This window comes from Homarus americanus, unplaced genomic scaffold (assembly GCF_018991925.1).
Source record: "Homarus americanus isolate GMGI-L3 unplaced genomic scaffold, GMGI_Hamer_2.0 scaffold11150, whole genome shotgun sequence".
In the NCBI taxonomy this organism is placed as follows: Eukaryota; Metazoa; Arthropoda; class Malacostraca; order Decapoda; family Nephropidae; genus Homarus; species Homarus americanus.
Window position 1 is genome coordinate 2,570,490 of NW_024720555.1, and position 23,332 is coordinate 2,593,821.

Genomic DNA, 23,332 nt, shown 5'->3' on the forward strand with positions numbered 1-23,332 from the left:
AACGTCCCTGACAGTGGTGCCAAACGCTCCTCTTCTTCTGTCTCTATTTTCCTCAATATTTTAATTATTAGGAAGATGTTTTTAGACTTGTTAAAAAAAATCATTTAAGTTCTCATTTATATAACTGCGTAAAATCAATCAACATAAAACGAAAGGTTTGTATTGAACTAGTAACTTAGCAACAGTAACCTTAATTGTGAGTCTGACACTGAAAATATGCGAAACTCGTACGTGCGTCATTCTCATTTTTAATAATGCAGACTAAAATGATCTGGCTATAACGTTTTACAGTATTCATCATTAATAAACTGTATATAGTCAACGGCATTTGTATAAATAGCCTTAAAAAATTGCATGAAGGTATAAACACACGACTAAAATTATTATTTTACTCGATAATTCCAATAATTATCTAATAACACTTATGAAATTAGAAATAATGGTATTCAATGTATATTTGAAGCTAAGGTTTTAAATAAATATTCTAATCATCATACTCTAGCAACGCTGGTATCAGTCAGGTAACCTTATGCGGTACAATAACCTTAACTCAGGCACCGGGCGCCAGTCTGGCTCTCACTTCAAAAGTAATTACCGTACGTGAGAAAATTTAACTCATCTACTGTAAGTAATTTCAAAGATGATTTATTTTCAAGGTAACTTTAAGGTAATCTGTAAGATTTCACTGCCAGAACGTATGGTATTCCGAGATACGTACTCAAAACTCATCGTAGTTACATACTGTAACCGATTACACTACAGTATTAAAATTTACAAACCTTGTAAATTCCTCATACTCAAAACTATTTTGCGATGCTGTAATTAGCAGTCACTGAAAATACCTTCTCCATACGTATCTTGGACTGGGAGTTGAACCCAGGATACAATAGTGAGACATATACAGTATATATGACTCAATTAAGAGTTCCAGCTTGCTATCTCCGTTTTCATGTTTATTATAAGCCACACCATCCTACCTAGACATGGGGTGGGAGCTTCGTGTAGGTTCCAGAATTTTTATAACCCGACACTCAGTGCTCATCAGTTATTGGCGGGCGGCACATTACTGCGGTTTATGAAACTACAGCACCTATACTAGCCCTTTATTGGCCCACCACGTTATTCTTCCCAATGTACTGTAGGTAGTTTGTTGTGCTTTTTTTATTTTACATTTTATTCGTTAATGAAAGTTTGAAGGAGCTTTTCTCCGGACACCTTGAATTATCATTAGCCAAACTTGGAACATAATATTGATTTGGGGGTGAAACAAAGGGCAAAATTTCTGTATTTTTCCCCAAAACTTAAAATTTATCATGAAAAACTTAATATTTTAAGTTTTAATGATTTATCTCTCTCTCTCTCTCTCTCTCTATATATATATATATATATATTGTTATGTCATAAATTATCAACTTGAATTACGTTAAAGATCAATATACTAATGAGGGCAAACATGGCACAACAAAACAAAAGAAAAAATGGCAATCAACCCAAAACCCAGCTTAATCTGTGAAAGTTTTGTTTGACTGGGCCTATGCTTATATTGCAGGCACCGTAGACACTCACCAATTTGATAACATGAAAACTTCCTTCACCAGTCACTGTCTTGTCAGGTTTCTCGACTACATATATTGCCATATGGAGAAACGAAAAACGTCAGTAGCTGTCGCCTTCATGGCGTTCAACCTAGTCGACCACAATTTAATCAACAAAGCTAACGACATCAGGTTTCGAAGAAGTCTTATACTATGGCTTGCAGACTTCCTCAGTAACAGACGCCATGCTGTACGCTTCCGAGGGGCTGTCTCCACCTTTGTCACTCACCTGTGGCGTCCCCCAAGACACCAAGATGGGACCACTATGCTTCCTCATGCTTATCAATGATGCCCTAAGAGAAACCCCTGCTCACTGGAAATATGTCAACGACTCCACCATTGGGATCAGTGTCAACAATTCTGCTCCCGACTATACTGCCCTTCAGGATTTATTGAAGTCTCCAAAACTGGGCCACCAAATACCATACCAAGACCGTGGTTATGCTCAGCAACCTCTCCTCCGACATTGTCCCACCCCCTACCATTACTTTAGATCCCAACACACTCCAGGTTGTAGATTCCACGAAGCTCCTCAGCGTCACCAAAGACAACAAACTAAATTGGAAATCACACGTCAGCGAGGTTGTCAAATCCTCCAGCTTCCGTCTCCACCACTGACTCACGTCCCTCGAAGTTCCTGCCCCCGAGCTCCTCGGTGTTTATTCGACATTCATACTTCCCAAGCTCACCTATGCCTCCCCTACCTGGTCTTCCTCCCTAAATACCACAACGTCAACACCTAGGAAAAGTACATGCAAGATTCTTCTTTCCCCTTCCTACTCCACATATCAAGAAGCATTCAACACACTGACCCTCTCGGCTCTCACTCACCATCACCACGACCTCATCTGCAAATTTGGCGAGAAGCTTCTGTACCATCCTTGACACCTGCTTCTATCACCCAAGATCCCTCGTCAGAACAGCCCAGTACCAACCATCGAAAAAATTACCAATAACGTGTGATCAACCAGTGTATTCACTCCCAGTCATTATTACATTTTGCAGTCACTATGTTGAAATGCCCTGTAGTTTGATCTTCACCCCACCTAGTTATTACAGCCTTCCGGCTGCCATGTCTTCCAATAAACATTTAATATATATATATATATATATATATTATTTTTTTTTTTTATTATATATATAATAATAAAATCGATAAGATAAATCTTGATAAAATCACATGAAAAAGGGAAACAATGGAGCACCTTAGCTTTCAACTTTATTCAAGGCATCATCAGGGCAAACTGAAATACAAGGACAGAGAGGGGCTTAAGTACACAGGGTGACCTTACTAAACATGAAGTCGGGTCATAAACATGACATCCACTAATCCACACACACAAAGGAGCTTAAAAGAAAGGGATGCAACAGGTCATGTTAAATCAGATAAAAAAAAGGAACCCACTGATCATCCATCCTACATCTTACTCTAATGTTTTCAAATTTATTATACTGTACAGTGGTCCCTCGGTTAACGAGCACAATCTGTTCCAGCAGGTTGCACGTTAACCAAAATCTCATTAACATAAACCATTGTTTCAATGGGTAATTGGTTTCAGCTCACAGAAAATTGCCTAAATTCAACAAAAAAGGTAGAAAAGTACACTTACTTTGAGGTGTGTATGTAGAAGGCCCCTGGATGATGGGAAATATAATGGGGGTGGAGAAGGGAAGGCATTGGGATGGAAGAGAAGTCACCCCATGGTGCTATTTCACCCATAAAATTTTAGTTCTCTTGGTGTAATTAACGATTATTTTCTTTAAATCAAAACTGCACTGCAATATATATATATTAACAATATGTAAAATAAATTTCAAAATGACCAATAATTTGCTTGGAAACAAAAAAGTGTTTAGTTGGAGTCAAGCAATATGTTACCTCCACTGAAAGAGAGACTAATGCCTGTTTGTGTTTTAACAGGCTGGATGGCACACCAGAAACTAGTTTCTTTACCTTCAATTATGTTCAATAATTGTTAAAATGACTAAAAAAAATTATTAAACTTTTAAAATTATTGAATAGTATAACTTAATATTTACTAAAATAGTAAGGAATTCAAGCCCTAAAACCGATTACTGTACTAGCGGACTAATACTACAGCTGGTGGACCGCCAAATGCAAGCGAAAACATGTTGAGGTCGGCTTGTAAAAAAACTCGTTAATCGAGGGATTGCTCATTAACCGAAGTTAAGAATCTTATGGAAGGTAAATTGTTAACCGAGGGGTCACTGTATATATCTCAAGTGATTCGAGATGTATAAAGGGACTTGGGTTATGTTATAGTGCACATTGGGTATGTGTTCCGACTTAAGGACGTCCTCAAGAACACGAATAATTAGCAACCCGGGGACCCCCAGTATTTTCAATATATATTTTAATATGGTTTACTGGTAATATTTTAGGCATCCACTTTGACTGAAAGTAAAATATCTATCTGAAAGTTGAACTTAAATCTCTGGAAAAGTTCAAAGGTATGCAGAGAATAAGGTGAATAAATACATAGAATGGCTTTTATAGTTTATTACTGAAAATGTAATGGCTTAATATATTATTATTTGGCAGACCACGGCAGAGGCTGGCACGACAGTTGAACTTGATAACCACCATCCACAAGTTATTTCTGTACAAAATCAAATCTAAAATTAACAATCCCATTTATAACCATTAAAAGGTTTTCTATATAATACAGCAATTTAAAAATATACTAATGTAGACAAATTTCCATAAAACTGTTGTAGTGTAACCCTCCCCTCCCTCCCCCAATAGAATAATTCAATTGATTAAAATTCCAATCCCAAAACTCCTAATAACCATCAAGTTACAGCATGCCAGATACTACTAAGTATCAATGGAATTTTGTTCGTAACTGAACAGCACCTGCAGTAATATTTAAATTATACTTTTGCATCTCAATTACAGTTAAAAGGGAAATATTATTTAAAGTGTAAAACCTTAGTGCAAGGAAACCATGATAATTGTTTATTCAAGTTAAGGTTTATATGGACAAATGGATGAAAAATTTCTGTAATAATAAATCATAACTTAAAACTGTACCACATGAGAGTTTAGTTTAACCACAACAAGGGCTATTGATGCAAGACAACAACAATATATGAAGTCCACCTGTATCGTTGGTTAATATTTGTCTATAAATTATTGAATATCTTTTGTTTGTTAATGACTTTGCTTTAGGAATTATTGGTTTGTGAAGAATGCATTTGGTGTTAATTAAATTTACTAACTTTCTTGTCGGTCTACAGTACCTATCACAGGTCTTGTCAAGCTTTCTTAGTATTTTACCACCTGGTATAGTATTGTTAACTTATATTTTAAGTTGCCAAGTAGTAATTTATTCGGTATACACAACTTCGAGGCAAGTTAACATTCAGTACAGAATTTTTTTTACACAATACCATCTATTTTTCTCAATTATTTCAACATCTAAATATTAATAAAAGCAAAAATTACTTTACACCCGTTTCTTATTTTCAGGCAAATTAATTGAAGGCTGTCGGTAGCTGCAACCATCCAAAGGATACTGTGCACGTTGTGTACACATGACTTAATCCATTGCATAAATATATACAGCATAATAAAAAGTATGGACTAATGCTCCAATTCAAAATAATCAAATCTAGTATTAAAATCAAACCAACTAACTGTTTCAATGAACTTTGAAGTTGCATGTTCATCAGGAAATTTCAAATAACCCTGCCCACTTTCTCCCATCTTGGATTAGCTTTTGATTGCCCATCCTGGATGAGCCTGATGTAAGGACTCCCGATGATCAAGTACATGTCTAGCAGAAGTGATCGAGATTGGTGGAATGAGAGCCATTTGTCTGTTGCGGTTTATAAAATGATATCTATTAGTTTTTGATGCAACACATTCATTAATGACCTTGAAGGTGTTACCAAAATATCCTAATACAAGCATTTATCTAATTCAATTAGTCTTCAATCTTTATTTCTAAATATCTGAACAACTGTCATTTACACAAGGCAGACAGCACACACATGTAAAACTTACCCCCTAGTGTTGATCGACCACAGTGAACCAAGTGTAGACCTGAAATTATAGTACAGTATACTATTACTATAAATTCAAGTCATGTCAACAGGAAACATTTTACACATTTCTTCAGTAGTAGCTGATAGTGATCACAAAGTCTCACACACAAGTTTTATCATCATGTCATTAAAACACCACCTAATTTATGTCCATATAGTCAACGATACTTCCTTACCGCTTCATCAAAAGGAAGAGATTATATTTACAATAAATAGAATAAAATAAATCATGATCGATAGTGTTAGAAAAATTTTAGGGGACCTCAAAATCTGTGTATTTACCTAGTAATATACAGCAACTCCTCCAACCCAACAGTAAATGTCTTCAGGAATGCAATTTCCTGTTGAATATAATGGTGTTAATTATGGATATGTACCAGTATTCTAATAATTACATCATTCTTTTGCATTTACTTCAGTTAGAGCTAATAGTTATAACATAGCAATATTTCAGAGAAGAATTTATCATCATTTTGAAACTGATAAGTCAACATATTATGTAGTGACATCAGGTCTTTGTTAACACAGGATACTTTAATATTAAACTAGGTGTACCATATTGTTCATTGTCAAACCAGGTGATATAATGAGGTAGGTCTCCAAAATTACATCAATGCAGATTTAATTAGAAGTTAAAAATGAAAATTCATACCTGAACCATGGGTACAAATAAAGTTACTGTAGTCTTTTTTAAACAACCATAACTTCACAACTGTAGGCAGGTCATTTCATCATCTTGAAAACCTGTGAAGTAGTCTCTATTAACCTTGATATTAACCACAGTAAAATAAAAATGCTTTCAGAGTTTCAGTTTCAACTAAGATTTTTGCAGCATATTGTAAATCAGATCTGGTGCCGTGTTATCATCAGCTTTACCCCATAATTTTTTAAAAGCTGAAGTAATATCAACCTCTTTAGGCATTTGCACATTTTAGCCAAGAAATTCAGACATATAAAGGGACTTTAGGATCCACATGGTGGAATAACTTCATTACTAACCTGATTCATGAATCCAACTGTTTACAGCTTGTTCTTCGTCAGCTCATTCTCCAAATGTTAAACAAGTTCCTGTAAAGGAAGTACAGCATATATTTAATAAACTATTACCAAATTACCATAACTTATCTGGCCAAATATCCTCAGAATGTTGGGACAAATGTGTCAACAAGAAATTCAGGTGAAAGATGTTATATCATCATTAAATATCAAGATGTAGATAAACCATTTCTCTATACACTAGAACCTCACTACAGTACTGACTAATTAGAAAATTTTTTTTTTGCTCATTAAATATATTACATCCATCTTTATATTTGCTTTCAAGTGTTTGGGCATTTCCAGAAACAATACAAAATTTATACAAGAGATAACCATGCAGTACAAGTTCCAAGCAGGTTGGAACAGACAGTTTCCATGCAGGCCTTCAGTAAGTTTTAGAAAAGATTGTGATAAATATTAACTTGGTAACCATTAGCGATAGCACCGTATTATACAGTAAACTTTTCCATTATGTAATTAGCCTTGCAATACAAAGGTAACATTTGATTATTCAGGTGTTGGTACTGCCTAGACTGACAATGAAAACATTTTAGCTAGTTGTACAGGTGAAAGAATTAGTTTCATTAAGGATCGCACATGACGGTCTGTTCGGTTCCATATCATGCGCCTACAGTGTGAAGCAAACATTATGACCTAATGTTATTAGTGTTATCACCCCACATGTACTATTTGTAGGTCATAAGCAAAATATAGTAATGTTTCATTAAGACAGACTTACAGCTACTTAACTTTGGACAAATATTATGCAAAGCACAAAAAGGGGCCTTTAAAATGGGGTAGAGCTCAGAGCACATTAAATTAATGAGGTAAGAGTGTATATACAATCTCTTCAAAACTGGTTCTTCCAAGCATAAGACATACCACATGAATGTAGTATATGGGCTTGCATTTTCAATAGTTGTCACTACACAACAGAAATTCAATATCTCACTAGAGAAGTTCTCTCAAGCAGTGCAGCCATCCCCTGTAGATCATTTCATATTGTAGCAGTAGTTTTTGACCAATACCCTTGTGAATTCTTTGTCATCCTGCTGTACACTGTAAGCGAGAAATTTAAGAGTTAACAAAAATAGTCCACCACAACCTAACCTGTCATACAATTCAGCGACTTACATAAACCATCAATTGTTCAGAGTAATTGTTTACAAAATTTTACTTATATATTTTTTTTATTCTAAATCCTCAAACTACTAAACACTGAAGCAGTAGTTCTTCCACAGTGCGACAAGTAATTGTTGGAGAACCATTGTAGATTTCTAATTCAAACCAAGATTACTAGAATAAGAATGAGGGTATGTCAACAGCATCCTTGTTCTTTATGAACCGAAGTTAAAAGTTCCAAACACCGTAGTTGTGAAATAATCAATGCAGTACATGTACAATAAGTGTGAGGTCCTGAAAAATTGGTGCCCGAAATATTCGAGTACGAAAGATCCGAAAAATTGGGAATTGTGACATTTGTTACGCATTTAAAACAGCAGCCTCACCTAAAAGTAAAGAAAGTTTTGCAAAGATGTAAAGGTTTCTGCAATGATTTCATTTTTTATCTTTAATGTATAGCAGTAATGACACTGTTTTATATAAGGTACTCTAGCCCATTTTCAAAATGGAGATTGCGTTAGGCAGAAGTTATATCACCGAAAGGTTCTAGTGAACATTTTCACACAAATTACTACTTGACCAGCATCATCTTTAAACTCCAAGACCTCTCTCTTCCATTGCAGAATGCTTTCAATTTGGGAATTTTGGCCAATATTCTAATCAATGGTGGACTAATTTGTAGTGAGCCAAGTTAAAAATTGTTAATTTAAATTTTTCCATACTAAAGCAACTTGCCTCGTGATAATCAAACTTGAACTCGGCTAACATCACATACCTGTAAAGATAAGGTTAATAAAAATTTCTGAAGTGGGGGAAAAATATTACAGTATAGATTTAAAAACCTTAGTCAGAAAAAAACTAGTGCACAATGTTGACTAATCATAGACTGTCATATCCAGTTATCATCATAGTGAGTAAAGGCAGGAGAACAAATCAACACAGGAACTGAAAATGCTGTACTGTATACCCAACAGATAAAATAAATGTAGTGCAGTTTGTCTCTGGAAAATCTGCAGTGACATTTTAAATCTCTTGGCATACAGGGTTATCAAATTAGTATTCAAACAAACCCCAAGTTCAATACCACCACAATTTAAATTTATTTCTCTGCCAGTATCATTCAGATCAATATCATATCTTGGCAAAAATTCCAATTAGCTTGGCTAAAAAACTCTGTATATACTAACCACCAGATTGACGTGGATGTGCCATAGCATGCGATGGCTTCCTAACCTGAAACAATAGAATAAAAGTAGTAATTCCACACAAAAATCACTGGACATATAATTGGACACTTAATATCCTCAGAGATCTTGGTGGAAATGTAATCATTCCAATCATAAGTAGCAAATATTATCATTATATAAGACAGCCATAATGCTGCTGTGAGACAGCTTGCTTCAAGCTATATTTTTACATTTATAAAGAAAGAATTACCGGTAGTAAAGAGGGATGTACAGGTACTGTATGATGTGTTCGCACATTGTAGACATTTAATTAAAATTACCTGTTGATACAAGTCATATTTCAAACCAATGCTTTTCTTGTATTTCAGGGTACAACATTGGGGGTTATTACAAAGAAAATTATCTGGCAATAATACTGTATTTAACTCCCAACCAAACCCTTTATAATTACCATCGACATACTTGTTAAGTCGTTTTAGTTATGACAAATAAGAATACATTACAGTGACTTAGTTTCTCAAGATTGCTTGTCAAAGGAACCACAAAACATTAATCAACTCATACACACCTTTCTTCACTGCATTTGTAGAATTAATCCAAGTTTCTAGCAGCCTCCCTCTCCATTTTTTGTTGCTTGAAATCTATTAAATCCACAGGATCTTGGTCAAAAGTACCCCCCCGCTCCTTCTCATTCCACTAAAGTTGTGTTCATATTCACTTTGTTTAGCAAAGTAATCCCGACCATGACCAGCCATTTTACCTGAGGAAACAATATAGAAATCTTAGTGTGACGTTAAAACCTTCCTAAAAAAATTAAAACCTAGATTACTGTGACAAATTCAAATGTACCTTTTCTCATTGAGGCATAGTGCATGAATAGCTTGCTTGACTCACCCAATAGAAAAGAAAATATTCTACTTCCTCTTGACGGCCAGAAGGGAACAAATCCAGACTGGTGCTTTTGGGAAGCTAAAAATATGTTTAATACCTTAACAACCCTCTTACAAATTAATATCCCAAACAAACTATCAACTTTTTTTCCTCAAAAACTTTTCAGTAACCTTGGATAAGATTGAAGGGTTTTCTAGACTGACGCTCAAATCTTTTGAAGTTTTGAATTTTCCCACAAATAATTTAAGTTAGCACAGTCAAAGTCCTGGACTTATTGATGCCTCCAGGATCCACTATGTCTGAATTATGACTTCATTGTCAATATATATCCATCTCTCCTGCATTATGGTGCACAACATATTGCTCAGGTGTGCAGAGTCTGCCAGCACAGTGACCCAGCAGTAAATTTGACAACTATTATGTTAATCATCCAGTTTAAGCCAACTGTAAAGTATCAGGCAACACAAGACTTCCAGGTTGCTACACCATAGCGGGCATGCTTTTAATTTGTGTCACTATGGAGAGGTGATGTACTGCAATGTTTTCTAGGCCTTAAATAATTCCACCAAATTACATAAAATTTTAATGTTCCACTCGCCGTAAATATTACACGATCATCATTTTTCAAAAGAAACGCCTTTCTGCCATTACAGAATGCTTTTAATTTGGGAACTTTGGCCAATATTTTAATCAATTGTGGACTAATTTGTAATGAGCCAAGTAAAAAATTTGAATTTAAATTTTTACATACTAAAGCAACTTACCTCGTGATAATCAAACTTGAACTCGGCTAACATCACATACCTGTAAAGATAAGGTAAATAAAAATTTCTGAAGTGGGGAAAAAATAATACAGTATATATTTAAAAACCTTGTCAGAAAAAAATTAGAGTGCAATGTTGACTAATCATAGACTGTCATATCCAGTTATCATCATAGTGAGTAAAGGCAGGAGAACAAATCAACACAGGAACTGAAAATGCTGTACTGTATACCCAACAGATAAAATAAATGTAGTGCAGTTTGTCTCTGGAAAATCTGCAGTGACATTTTAAAACTCTCAGCATACAGGGTTATCAAAATAGTATTCAAACAAACCCAAAGTTCAATACCACCAATTTAAATTTATTTTTCTGCCAGTTTCATTCAGATCAATATCATATCTTAGCAAGAATTCCAATTAGCTAGGCTAAAAAACTCTGTATATACTAACCACCAGATTGACGTGGATGTGCCTTAGCATGCGATGGCTTCCTAACCTGAAACAATAGAAAAAATTAAGTAATTCCACACAAAAACCACTGGACATATAATGGGACACTTAATATCCTCAGAGATCTTGGTGGAAATGTAATCATTCCAATCATAAGTAGCAAATATTATCATTATATTAGAGCCATAATGCTGCTGTGAGACAGCTTGCTTCAAGTTATATTTTTACATTTATAAAGAAAGAATTACCGGTAGTAAGGAGGGATGTACAGGTACTGTATGATGTGTTTGCACATTGTAGCCATTTAATTAAAATTACCTGTTGATACAAGTCATATTTCAAACCAATGCTTTTCTTGTATTTCAGGGTACAACATTGGGGGTTATTACAAAGAAAATTATCTGGCATTAATACTGTATTTAACTCCCAACCAAACCCTTTATAATTACCATCGACATACTTGTCAAGTCGTTTTAGTTATGACAAAAAAGAATACATTACAGTGACTTAGTTTCTCAAGATTGCTTGTCAAAGGAACCACAAAACATTAATCAACTCATACACACCTTTCTTCACTGCATTTGTATAATTAATCCAAGTTTCTAGCAGCCTCCCTCTCCATTTTTTGTTGCTTGAAATCTATTAAATCCACAGGATCTTGGTCAAAAGTACCCCCCCCCCTTCTCATTCCACTAAAGTTGTGTTCATATTCACTTTGTTTAGCAAAGTAATCCCGACCATGACCAGCCATTTTACCTGAGGAAACAATAATATAGAAAAATTAGTGTGAAGTTAAAACCTTCCTAAAAAAATTAAAACCTAGATTACGGTGACAAATTCAATTGTACCTTTTCTCATTGAGGCATAGTGCATGAATAGCTTGCTTGACTCACCCAATAGAAAAGAAAATATTCTACTTCCTCTTGACGGCCAGAAGGGAACAAATCCAGACTGGTGCTTTTGGGAAGCTAAAAATATGTTTAATACCTTTACAATAACCCTCTTGCAAATTAATATCCCAAACAAACTATCAACCTTTTTTCCTCAAAAACTTTTCAGTGCCCTTGGATAAGATTGAAGGGTTTTCTAGATTGACGCTCAAATCTTTTGAAGTTTTGAATTTTCCCACAAATAATTTTAGTTAGCACAGTCCAAGTCCTGTTCCTGGACTTATTGATACCTCCAGGATCCACTATGTCTGAATTATGACTTCATTGTCAATATATATCCATCTCTCCTGCATTATGGTGCACAACATATTGCTCAGGTGTGCAGAGTCTGCCAGCACTGTGACCCAGCAGTAAATTTGAGAACTATTATGTTAATCATCCAGTTTTAGCCAACTGTAAAGTATCAGGCAACACAAGACTTCCAGGTTGCTACACCATAGCGGGCATGCTTTTAATTTGTGTCACTATGGAGAGGTGATGTACTGAAGTGTTTTCTAGGCCTTAAATAATTCCACCAAATTACATAAAATTTTAATGTTCCACTCGCCGTAAATATTACACGATCATCATTTTTCAAAAGAAACGCCTTTCTGCCATTACAGAAAGCTTTTAATTTGGGAACTTTGGCCAATATTTTAATGGTGGACTAATTTGTAATGAGCCAAGTAAAAAATTTGAATTTAAATTTTTACATACTAAAGCAACCTACCTTGTGATAATCAAACTTGAACTCGGCTAACATCACATACCTGTAAAGATAAGGTAAATAAAAATTTCTGAAATCGGGAAAAAATAATACAGTATATATTTAAAAACCTTGTCAGAAAAAAATTAGAGTGCAATGTTGACTAATCATAGACTGTCATATCCAGTTATCATCATAGTGAGTAAAGGCAGGAGAGCAAATCAACACAGGAACTGAAAATACTGTACTGTATACCCAACAGATAAAATAAATGTAGTGCAGTTTGTCTCTGGAAAATCTGCAGTGACATTTTAAAACTCTTAGCATACAGGGTTATCAAAATAGTATTCAAACAAACCCAAAGTTCAATACCACCAATTTAAATTTATTTTTCTGCCAGTTTCATTCAGATCAATATCATATCTTAGCAAGAATTCCAATTAGCTAGGCTAAAAAACTCTGTACAGTATATACTAACCACCAGAATGACGTGGATGTGCCTTAGCATGCGATGGCTTCCTAACCTGAAACAATAGAAAAAATTAAGTAATTCCACACAAAAACCACTGGACATATAATGGGACACTTAATATCCTCAGAGATCTTGGTGGAAACGTAATCATTCCAATCATAAGTAGCAAATATTATCATCATTATATAAGAGCCATAATGCTGCTGTGAGACAGCTTGCTTCAAGTTATATTTTTACATTTATAAAGAAAGAATTACCAGTAGTAATGAGGGATGTACAGGTACTGTATGATGTGTTTGCACATTGTAGCCATTTAATTAAAATTACCTGTTAATACAAGTCATATTTCAAACCAATGCTTTTCTTGTATTTCAGGGTACAACATTGGGGGTTATTACAAAGAAAATTATCTGGCAATAATACTGTATTTAACTCCCAACCAAATCCTTTATAATTACCATACATACTTGTTAAGTCGTTTTAGTTATGACAAAAAAGAATACATTACAGTGACTTAGTTTCTCAAGATTGCTTGTCAAAGGAACCACAAAACATTTATCAACTCATACACACCTTTCTTCACTGCATTTGTAGAATTAATCCAAGTTTCTAGCAGCCTCCCTCTCCATTTTTTGTTGCTTGAAATCTATTAAATCCACAGGATCTTGGTCAAAAGTACCCCCCCCCTTCTCATTCCATTAAAGTACAGGTTGTGCTCAGGTTCACTTTTTTTAGCAGTTTAATCCATACCATGCTCAGCCATTTTACCTGAGGAAACAATAACACAGCAAAGTTAAAACCTACCTAAAAAAAATTTAAAACCTAGATTATGTGACAAAGTCAAATGTATCTTTTCTCATTGAGGCATAGTGCATGAATAGCTTGCTTGTCTCACCCAATAGAAAAGAAAATATTCTACTTCCTCTTGACGACCAGAAGGGAATAGCTCCAGGCTGGTGCTTTTGGGGAGCTAAAAGTCTATTTAATACCTTTACAAACCATGAAGTTAAATGATGGTTTAGGAATTAGCATGAAATCATTTTTTGTAAATATATGACAAATTTTCTCACCTCACTAACTGGGCTTCATAAACTTGGCTTGAATAAATATTCTCCGAGCATTTATCCCTTCTTTCTTGTTGACGGTTTGACGCGACACATAATGGTTACTGGACACCACAAAACCACTTCCTTCAAACAATTGCCTCAGCTCTTCCTCCGTAAAGTAGTAAGACCTAAGTTATAAAAAGATAATAAGGACAAGACTCACTTCACATATTAACACATCACATATGTACAGTACACGTAAAAAATTTCAAAACCTGAGTTAACTTACCTAGTCCCATCTTGACGCACATAAAAGCGTTCACCCAATTTGTTTCCTGGTCCAAATCTTAACATGGCCATGTCATATAATCCATAATCTCGAACCAACACCATTCCTCCTGGTTTCAAGCAACGGTACAAATTGGACACTACTTCCTTAAACTTCTCTGGATGTAATGCAGAGAGAACAAATATCAAACTTATTATATCCACTTCATTACCAGTTATACTCCTTAACTCCTCCTGTAAGGAAACAAAACAGTATTTAGTTTTTTAGTTTCCAAAGTTCATCCAGTTAACATCATCTTTTAAAGACATTCAAAATATCACAAACTAGACCTTAAAGAAATACTGTACTAACATTACCTTTGTTATGTCACATTCAAAAGCTTTGACCTTGGATTCATCATACTTGGGATGACTTTTGACAAGCCGAATGGCACGTGGAGAAAAGTCACAAGCATATACAAAGAGGTTTAGGTTCTCTTCCAGTAGCGGATACAAAAAGTTCCCAACACCACATCCAACCTGAAAATAAATTTCCTTTAGTATTTTTTAACAAAGGTTTACAATTACAGTACTGTACAGTTATCTTAAATTCCCAACCTTTAGTGGATTAAATTAGTTTAAAGAGCCATAGATGGTAATATACAGTGGTCCCTCAGTTAACGAACACAATTTGTTCCACAGTCGTTAGTTAACCGAATCCATTGTTTCGATGGGATATTTGGGGTATTGGTTCCAGCTCAGAAAAAAAAAAAAAATACAGTACTGTACACTTACTCCGAGGTATGTATGTAGAAGGTTCCTGGTGGTTGATATGATGGGAATTAGAAGTGGGGGTGGAGGAAAAGGGAGAAGAGAAGGAAGTGGGGATGGAGGAGAAAGGAGAAGAGAAGGAAGTGGGGATGGAGGAGAATCGCCTTTCAGGGGACCCATGCTTGATGCAGTAATTTTACCAATAAAATTGTAAGTTCACTGTGTAATTCAAGATAATATTTAAATCAACACTGCACTGCACTATACTGTATATTATCAATATGTTAACTAAATTTCAGAATGACCAATAATTTTAATGTAAAAATGCAAAAATATTCAAGACACCAAAAAAATCAATGTTCACTCCACTGTCAACAAAGCCAAACTGACGCCCGGTGGCTGAGTCAAGCGGCTGATGGGCGCACAAAAAACAAGTTCCCTGTACTGCATATACTATCAATATGTTAACTAAATTTTAAAATGACTAAAAATTTTAATATAAAAAATGCAAAAATATTAAAGAGCACAACTTAATTGATATTTACTCCACTGGAAATAAATGTAAACAAAGAACAGATTACTGAATTGGCAGACTAGCCCATCAGCTGATGCTCACAAAACGTGTTGTTCGTAAGGATTTCGTTAATCGAAGTTCTGTTCGTTAAACGAATCGAAGATCCGTATGGAAGGTAATTCGCTAACCGAAATTTCGTTAATCGAATCGTTCGTTAACCGAGGGACCACTGTATCAGTCACAGATGGTGCTGTTGACTCAATGAATCAAAGAAAGAATAGAAGTTTAAAGATCAAACATAAGATTTTACTATCAGGAAGTGTTCAGTGCTATTACCCATCTCAAAGTACTGTACTGTACTGTACTACTGTAGTCTACTGAAATTTCTGAGAGAAAAAGGCTTCACTCATCCTAATCAACTTTTCTAAGAAGCAATTTAAAAACAAATACGTACAGTAATACTTACTTCTATCAGTGTCCGTGTGGTTTCCCCGTCCCCAATCAATTCTTGAAACTCCCTCGTTGTCCAATGACGATCCTTGAAGAATCTATACAAACAAAACAGGACAATAAGCGTTTGACATTATCACGATAAATCTAATTGCAATTGGTTAAACAGCATTCTTCTATTCAGGACTTCAAACAACAGTTATTTGGTGGCTTTTTATTTCTGTTACAGCTAGCCACTTAGAGGAACTAAGACAGACCGTGTGAGCACGTACGTGTACAACTTTCATGACTTAAGCTTGAACTGCAAAACTGCCTCTATCAACTTAAACACACCTTGTTTCATTGCGTTTGTAGAATTTATCCCAATTTTTTGCAGCCTCTCTCTCCAGTTTCTGTTGCCGGAACTCTCCCACTAATCCACGGGAATCTTGGCGAAGTAGACCCTCCACCTCCGATTCCAGTAGTGTGCGTAAGTAGTGCCCAACTTCACTTTCTTTCTCAGGTGAATCCAAACCAGGCTCTGACATTTTACCTGAAGAAACAAGAATAATGCAGCTACCTTAAAACCTGTGTATAAAACTAAAAGCTGGGTTAATAAACAAATGAAAATATTTAAATGTATCTTTTCTCATTGAGGCATAGTGCATGAATAGCTTGCTTGTCTCACCCAATAGAAGAGAATATATTCTACTTCCTCTTGACGGCCAGAAGGGAACAACTCCAGACTGGTGCTTTTGGGAAGCTAAAAATTTATTAAATACTTCTATCTTTCCTTTCAATTAATATCCCAAACAAAAAATATTTATTATCCTTTAATAGGAATCCACACTGCCCCAATACACTCGGGGAAAGTAAGACACTGGAATATTTTAAGTGCAAAAATAGATCTAACTGCCAATATGCATTCTCATTTTATATACAGTATAATAATGGATCCCCTCGCCATCGAGGATGGCCGGCCCTAGAGCCACCTAAAAGTGAATTTGTTTAAGGTGTAGAAGCTGTCACCAACAACACTCAGTGAAAGTAATAAGGAAATAGGGATCACCTGAAGAATTGTCACCCCAGAGTTAGGCAGGGTGACAATTCTTCAGGTGGGATATCCTGGGGTGATTCTTTAGGTGATCCGGAAATAGTGTACACACACATACAATGAAATGCGCACACACAATGAAAATGTATTATTGCACATGAGTACTGTACGTTGAAAGGGATGAAAATTTTTTTTATACTGTACAGTATACCATTAATTTATAAATAAATACTACAGTAGTATACTTGTTCTGCTTATTTTGATGAAATGGGACTCCTGGTTTAAGTACTGTACAGTATATGGTGGGAAAAGAAACCAGGCATGTGGTGGATGTGGGAGGCAAGTATGGGCAGAGTTAAACACACTGTAATGGTGGCGGGGAATGGCGGCTGTGAACAGATTGCAACCAGTGTGAATAATGGGAATTAAATCGTATATACTGGAGTCACACACTGCTGTCAAGGTGTTTAAACTGTTACAGAACTGGATATTAAATTTTTTATGCAGATTAATAAACTTTCACACAATATTTTGTGTGTAATGGTCAGCATGCTCGCCTCGCAAGCAAGTGGACCCAGGTTTGATTACCAGGCAGGGTGAAACTTTGGGCTAGTTTCTTTACCGGTATGCCATTTGCTTCTGTCTGCCCAGCAGTAATTGGGGACCTGTATGTTAATTGATTTGTGGATCGTGTTCCAGGGCAATAGTCAGCCAATGTAGTTGGCAAGTTGTCTGAACTTCTTCCACTATTCCTTGACACCGGATCATGCAACTACATAAGAACATAAGGAGTCTGCAATAGGCCGGTTGGCCTGTGCAAGGCAGCTCCTGTCCAGAGTTACTACCACTATCATCCATGAATCTATCCAGTCTCCTTTTGAAACTTTCCAGCACTTACTACAAAGTTGCTAAGCTTGTTCCACTCATCCACCCTATTTGTGAACCAGTTCCTTCCTATCTCCCTCCTAAACCTAAACTTATCCAACTTAAATCCGTTGCTATGAGTCCTATCCTGCTCAGATATCATTAGAAGATGATAAAAGTAAAATGCACCATAATACAGTAGTAATTTAAGAGGTGACAACTTTTTATAATATATATATTTTTTTAGTTTTTCTATCTAAGACCACAAACCACCTGTAGTGGGCAGGGCATGGACGAGGGAAATTGTGGGGGTAAAACACCAAAATGACATTTAGGAGCCTTGAAAGCAAGGAAAATTATTTACCATAAATATTCCTCCAAAAAAATTGGCCAAGTCCCCACGTGTCATCAGTTTATTTACAACTGACCCACTTGGTCTAAGCATAATAGCAAAAAAAAATATAATAATAAATAAATAAAAATAAAGAAATATAAAATTACACCACATCGCTTCAATAAAGTTGCTTTCATTGGTACCAGATACCAAAATAAGTACTTTCGGTATAATTGCAGTTTCAAACAATATGGCTCTAGTTGAGCAATGTGTTCTTCCGATGGTTTATACAATTTTAAGACCCCTTTCTTATGACATTTCCATTAAACATTACTTAAATTGTCATGGGTTGCATTAGGCTTACCCATGCAACCAACTCCAAAGTTTGTTTTACTAGAGATATGGCACCCGGCAAGACATGACCGACATTTTTTTCCATTAGTGGTATGTTAGTCAGTCTATGCATAAGAACATAAGAAAATAAGGAGTCTGCAATAGGCCGGTTGGCCTGTGCATGGCAGCTCCTGTCGAGAGTTACTACCACTATCATCCATGAATCTATCTAGCCTCCTTTTGAAACTTTCCACAGTTCCCGCACTTACTACAAAGTTGCTAAGCTTGTTCCACTCGTCCACCACCTTATTTGTGAACCAGTTTCTTCCTATCTCCCTCCTAAACCTAAACTTATCCAACTTGAATCCGTTGCTCCGAGTCCTATCCTGCTCGGATATTAAAAGAACTTTATCTATATCCCCTTTATTGATAGCAGGAGGCCAGTGAGACAGTGTTGTACTGTTCATAGCCTCACACCCCAGAACCACATTTTGAATAGTATCCCCTAGGCCATGGGTTAATACGTCGTCCCCACCCTCTCCCTCCTGAAGGGAACGGGACACCGCCACCACGTCCTGTGGACCGTCAGCGACACGAGATTAAGTGTGCTAACCTAGGTTGTTATCCCCGTGGAAATATGTGTGGATGCCTTGTTGCAACAAGAGCAATCCAGGCTGGCCTATCAAACCTACAGTAAATGGTTAATCAAGTCATGTTTACAGAGTTGTCCTGCACGACACCCGTCTAGTGACCTTGATCGACACGAGTTTAAGCGTGTTAACCTAGGTTGTCATCCCCGTGGAAAAATCATGTGTGGAAGCCCGATTGCGAAGAAAGCAACCCAGGCTGGCCTACTGAACCTAAGTGGTTAATCATGTCACGCTTACCAGTTCTCCTGGCCGCGACAACCGTCTACAGTGACTCAGTGACGCAAGACCATGTGTGGTAACCCAAGAGTATCTTTGTTATTCCCCATGGAAAGAATTTCTTGTGCGGAAGCCTGGTTGCAACAAGAGCAATCTAGGCTGGCAGTAAATGAATCACTTGAAGAATTAAGGCTGTTAAGTCATACCCATAGAATAATCACATGTCCCCAAACTGAAAATTCCTTCTTTTAGAAGATTAATTTTATTACAGCGTGAATGTGAGGGACTCATATCCACGAGTCACCCATGCCCGTATCTGTGATCCTATTTTAGTATTACTAAAGGTAATGACTGATTGGTTATGACAAAGTATAACCAATAACTTAAATGGATGTTGGAAATTAATCAAACTCATTAAATCATCATTTATCAAGTATAAATCATGGAATGTCGGGTGGTGGAGTGCATTTCTACGTAGGTGCACCATAATCTCCTGTAAGCAACCAGTGTTAAGGTATCGAACTCTACGGTAAGAAATATAATTAGCAATATATTATAATCTATATATAATATAAACCACACTTAGACCATCACGATGAAAATCCATGACAAATATACCGGGGAGTCGAGTTGGGTTATGTTAGGTAATTTTAGGTTAATTGCGTGGAAAAAGCCACTGTCTTAAGTTTTCTCAATTATCGGAAAAACACATTAATCAACTCGAGAACCACATTGGTTGAAAAAGTAAATTTACCATACTTCTGTTTAATATGGTGGGGGTCTGCCCTCCTGGCTAGGTAGTTTGGTTAGTTAGGTTTCTTAGAACATAACATAAGGAGTCTGCAATAGGCCGGGTGGCCTGTGCATGGCAGCTCCTGTCGAGAGTTACTACCAATCTATCATCCACGAATCTATCTAGCCTCCTTTTGAAACTTTCCTGAGTTCCAGCACTTACTACAAAGTTGCTAAGCTTGTTCCACTCGACCACCACCCTATTTGTGAACCAGTTTCTTCCTATACCTAAACTTATCCAACTTAAATCCGTTGCTCCGCGTCCTATCCTGCTCGGATATTATAAGAACTTTTATCTATATCCCCTTTATCGATTCCTTTCACCCACTTAAATACTTCTACCATATCTCCCCGCACTATTCGTCTTTCTAGGGAATGCAAGTTAAGTTTCTTTAACCTATCCTGATATGGAAGGTTTCCAAGTTCCGGAATCATTTTCGTCATTCTTCGCTGCACCAACTCTAGTGAATTGCTATCCATTCTATAATAAGGGCACCAGAACTGAACCGCATTGCGGCCTGACTAGCGCAAGATATAGTTACAATAAGACCTCTGCACTCTTATTACTTGCACTTCTAGATATAAAACCCATTTTTTTTTCTTGGGTTGGTTAGGTCAGGTTCTATTAGATTCTGTGCAAAAACATGTGGAAAATAAAATTAACAAAATCTAACAACACCTCTTGGTGTTACAGTAGTCCTGTTCTCGGATATTACCCCAAAAAGTTACCAAGTGGAACATAAGCGAGTTCTGAAATAAAGTACAATACTATACAAAATACGATTTATCAAGTAAAGTGGAGTTATGGCAGGTACGGTTAGGTCAAATCTTTATTACTTACGGCGCTATAACTATATACAGTACTGCATACGATTTTGAAACAAGACCTTTATCCGAGCAGGATAGGACTCGGAGCAACGGATTTAAGTTGGATAAGTTTAGGTTTAGGAGGGAGATAGGAAGAAACTGGTTCACAAATAGGGTGGTGGACGAGTGGAACAAGCTTAGCAGCTTTGTAGTAAGTGCTGGAACTCTGGAAAGTTTCAAAATGAGGCTAGATAGATTCATGGATGATAGTGGTAGTAACTCTCGACAGGAGCTGCCATGCACAGGCCAACCGGCCTATTGCAGACTCCTTATTTTCTTATGTATCTATCTAGCCTCATTTTAAAACTTTCCAGCACTTACTACAAAGTTGCTAAGCTTGTTCCACTCTTCCACCACCCTATTTGTGAACCAGTTCCTATCTCCTTCCTAAACCTAAACTTATTCAACTTAAATCCGTTGCTCCGAGTCCTATCCTGCTCGGACATTATAAGAACTTTATCTACATCTCCTTTATTGATTCCTTTCACCAACTTAAATACTTCTATCATATATCCCCGCACTCTTCATCTTTCTAGGGAATGCAAGTTTAGTTTCTTTAACCTATCCTGATATGGAAGGTTTCCAAGTCCCGGAATCATTTTCGTCATTCTTCGCTGCACCGACTCTAGTGCACCCGACTAGCGCAAGATATAGTTGCAATAAGACCTCTGCACTCTTAATACTTTCACTACAAGATATAAAACCTAATACTGTCTTATTTCGAACATTAACGCACTGTTTTCTAGGCCATAGGTCCGGGTAACACTCAAAGTATAAAATAAACTATCATGAATAACCATCAGTGGCGGTATTTCCTTAGAAGATTGAATGAATTATTGATTAATTTAACTACCGTAAACCAACAGAGGAATTGCTTAGTACGCGGTGGCCTCCCAAGATAAAATTGACCAAATGCACTCGATCTATAAACTCAGATTAAATTAAGTTTACCAATTTTGTGACTTCGTGACACCAAATACCAGTCGAGAAGTGATTGGCAGTCCCATTTATTCATGTAGGACCATTATTTGACTTCATTGCGGCTACATTTGGGTAATTAGTCGGACCCAATGACTACAGTAAAGGAATGAGCCAGCTTTAACATTTACAAATTACTCGGCAGAATAATTTTACAAAAATAGTTAACATTTGGAATCCAAATCCGGTCATGCGCAAAATTAAAATTAAAGCAATATTTTATCTTCCTTGCAGTATAAATAAAATATGCCAATGTGGGTAAATAGTACCGTGAAGGCCGTACTTTACAGATCCATTCACCCAGTAGCAATGACCTTTTTAAAACATCAGCAGGAATTTAAGATTATGAATTAAATAAATGATAGGGTACAAGTAGAAGGAGAGTAACGGGAGAATGATTATGAATTAAATATTACCAAGTCGCCAAAATTATTTTAGTTAGGTAGTCGAACAGCAAATCGAATTTTGTGCTGCACGTATAAAAAAAACTACAATTATATAACTCCATGTGGGTTCCTTGATGGCCGGGACACGTTGGTAGTCGATGACCGCGTGGCAACATGGACGGTGGATCTTGGTAACTAAAAAACCTTAAAATTATCAAAGTTTATCGGCCTCGAGAGAATGTTCTGAGATTATGTACACATGGCACAACTATGCTTACGTGTCGAACAAATTATCAGTCGATGCTTTAACAATACTTACAACTAACTGGACCGTACAGCAGGAGAGGAAGAAGTGGACGTGGACGTTAGTTTCTGGTGCTTTCTCGGCGCTACACTGACGTCACTTCCTTGACGTGTAAAAAATGAGAACCAGTAAGATCCTGAAATTTATTTTAAAACTATTACTGAAAAATAATTACACCTTTATTTTAAAATAATGTATAAAATATTTATTTAAACTAAAATATCCTTTAAGTCTATATAGTTTATAATATATAATACTCATTATTATTTCCAGGAAAATAAAAAATAATATTTCAACACTTGA

The 23,332-nt window shown here is 36.2% G+C and overlaps 1 protein-coding gene and 1 non-coding gene across 10 annotated transcripts; both read right to left on the reverse strand.

The window, feature by feature from the left end:
• Positions 1-4,101: 4,101 nt before the first annotated feature.
• On the reverse strand, positions 4,102-23,142 carry LOC121860619 (tRNA N(3)-methylcytidine methyltransferase METTL6-like). Of its 9 annotated transcripts, none has more exons than XM_042357856.1 (21): positions 23,045-23,142; positions 16,606-16,804; positions 16,289-16,370; positions 14,916-15,077; positions 14,560-14,792; positions 14,295-14,458; positions 13,933-13,992; positions 13,798-13,882; positions 13,231-13,276; positions 12,777-12,816; positions 11,684-11,873; positions 11,118-11,163; positions 10,669-10,708; positions 9,582-9,773; positions 9,014-9,059; positions 7,587-7,763; positions 6,666-6,734; positions 6,319-6,410; positions 5,949-6,007; positions 5,626-5,664; positions 4,102-4,216 (listed from the first exon to the last, which is right to left on the reverse strand). In XM_042357856.1, the coding sequence occupies exons 2-6, from the start codon at positions 16,797-16,799 to the stop codon at positions 14,299-14,301; spliced, it is 831 nt and encodes a 276-aa protein (XP_042213790.1). In that variant the 5' UTR covers positions 16,800-16,804; positions 23,045-23,142; the 3' UTR covers positions 4,102-4,216; positions 5,626-5,664; positions 5,949-6,007; positions 6,319-6,410; positions 6,666-6,734; positions 7,587-7,763; positions 9,014-9,059; positions 9,582-9,773; positions 10,669-10,708; positions 11,118-11,163; positions 11,684-11,873; positions 12,777-12,816; positions 13,231-13,276; positions 13,798-13,882; positions 13,933-13,992; positions 14,295-14,298. The 9 variants fall into 9 exon arrangements, with proteins under 9 accessions (XP_042213790.1, XP_042213788.1, XP_042213789.1 ...); XM_042357854.1 differs by adding an exon at positions 9,264-9,333 and having other exon boundaries at positions 13,798-13,992; XM_042357855.1 differs by having other exon boundaries at positions 7,657-7,763; positions 13,798-13,992.
• LOC121860649 lies at positions 13,344-13,411 on the reverse strand. The gene has a single exon (XR_006087903.1). It is a non-coding gene; the product is annotated as a small nucleolar RNA SNORD24 (small nucleolar RNA).
• Positions 23,143-23,332: the final 190 nt, after the last annotated feature.

Excerpts from the sequence above, each read along its gene's own strand:
- LOC121860619 (XM_042357856.1), bottom strand. The coding sequence starts at position 16,799 with ATGTCAGAGCCTGGTTTGGATTCACCTGAGAAAGAAAGTGAAGTTGGG. Across the intron at positions 15,078-16,288 it reads CCACACGGACACTGATAGAA|GTTGGATGTGGTGTTGGGAA; the intron begins GTAAGTATTACT and ends ATTTATTTTCAG. Across the intron at positions 14,459-14,559 it reads GTGCGTCAAGATGGGACTAG|GTCTTACTACTTTACGGAGG; the intron begins GTAAGTTAACTC and ends TTTATAACTTAG.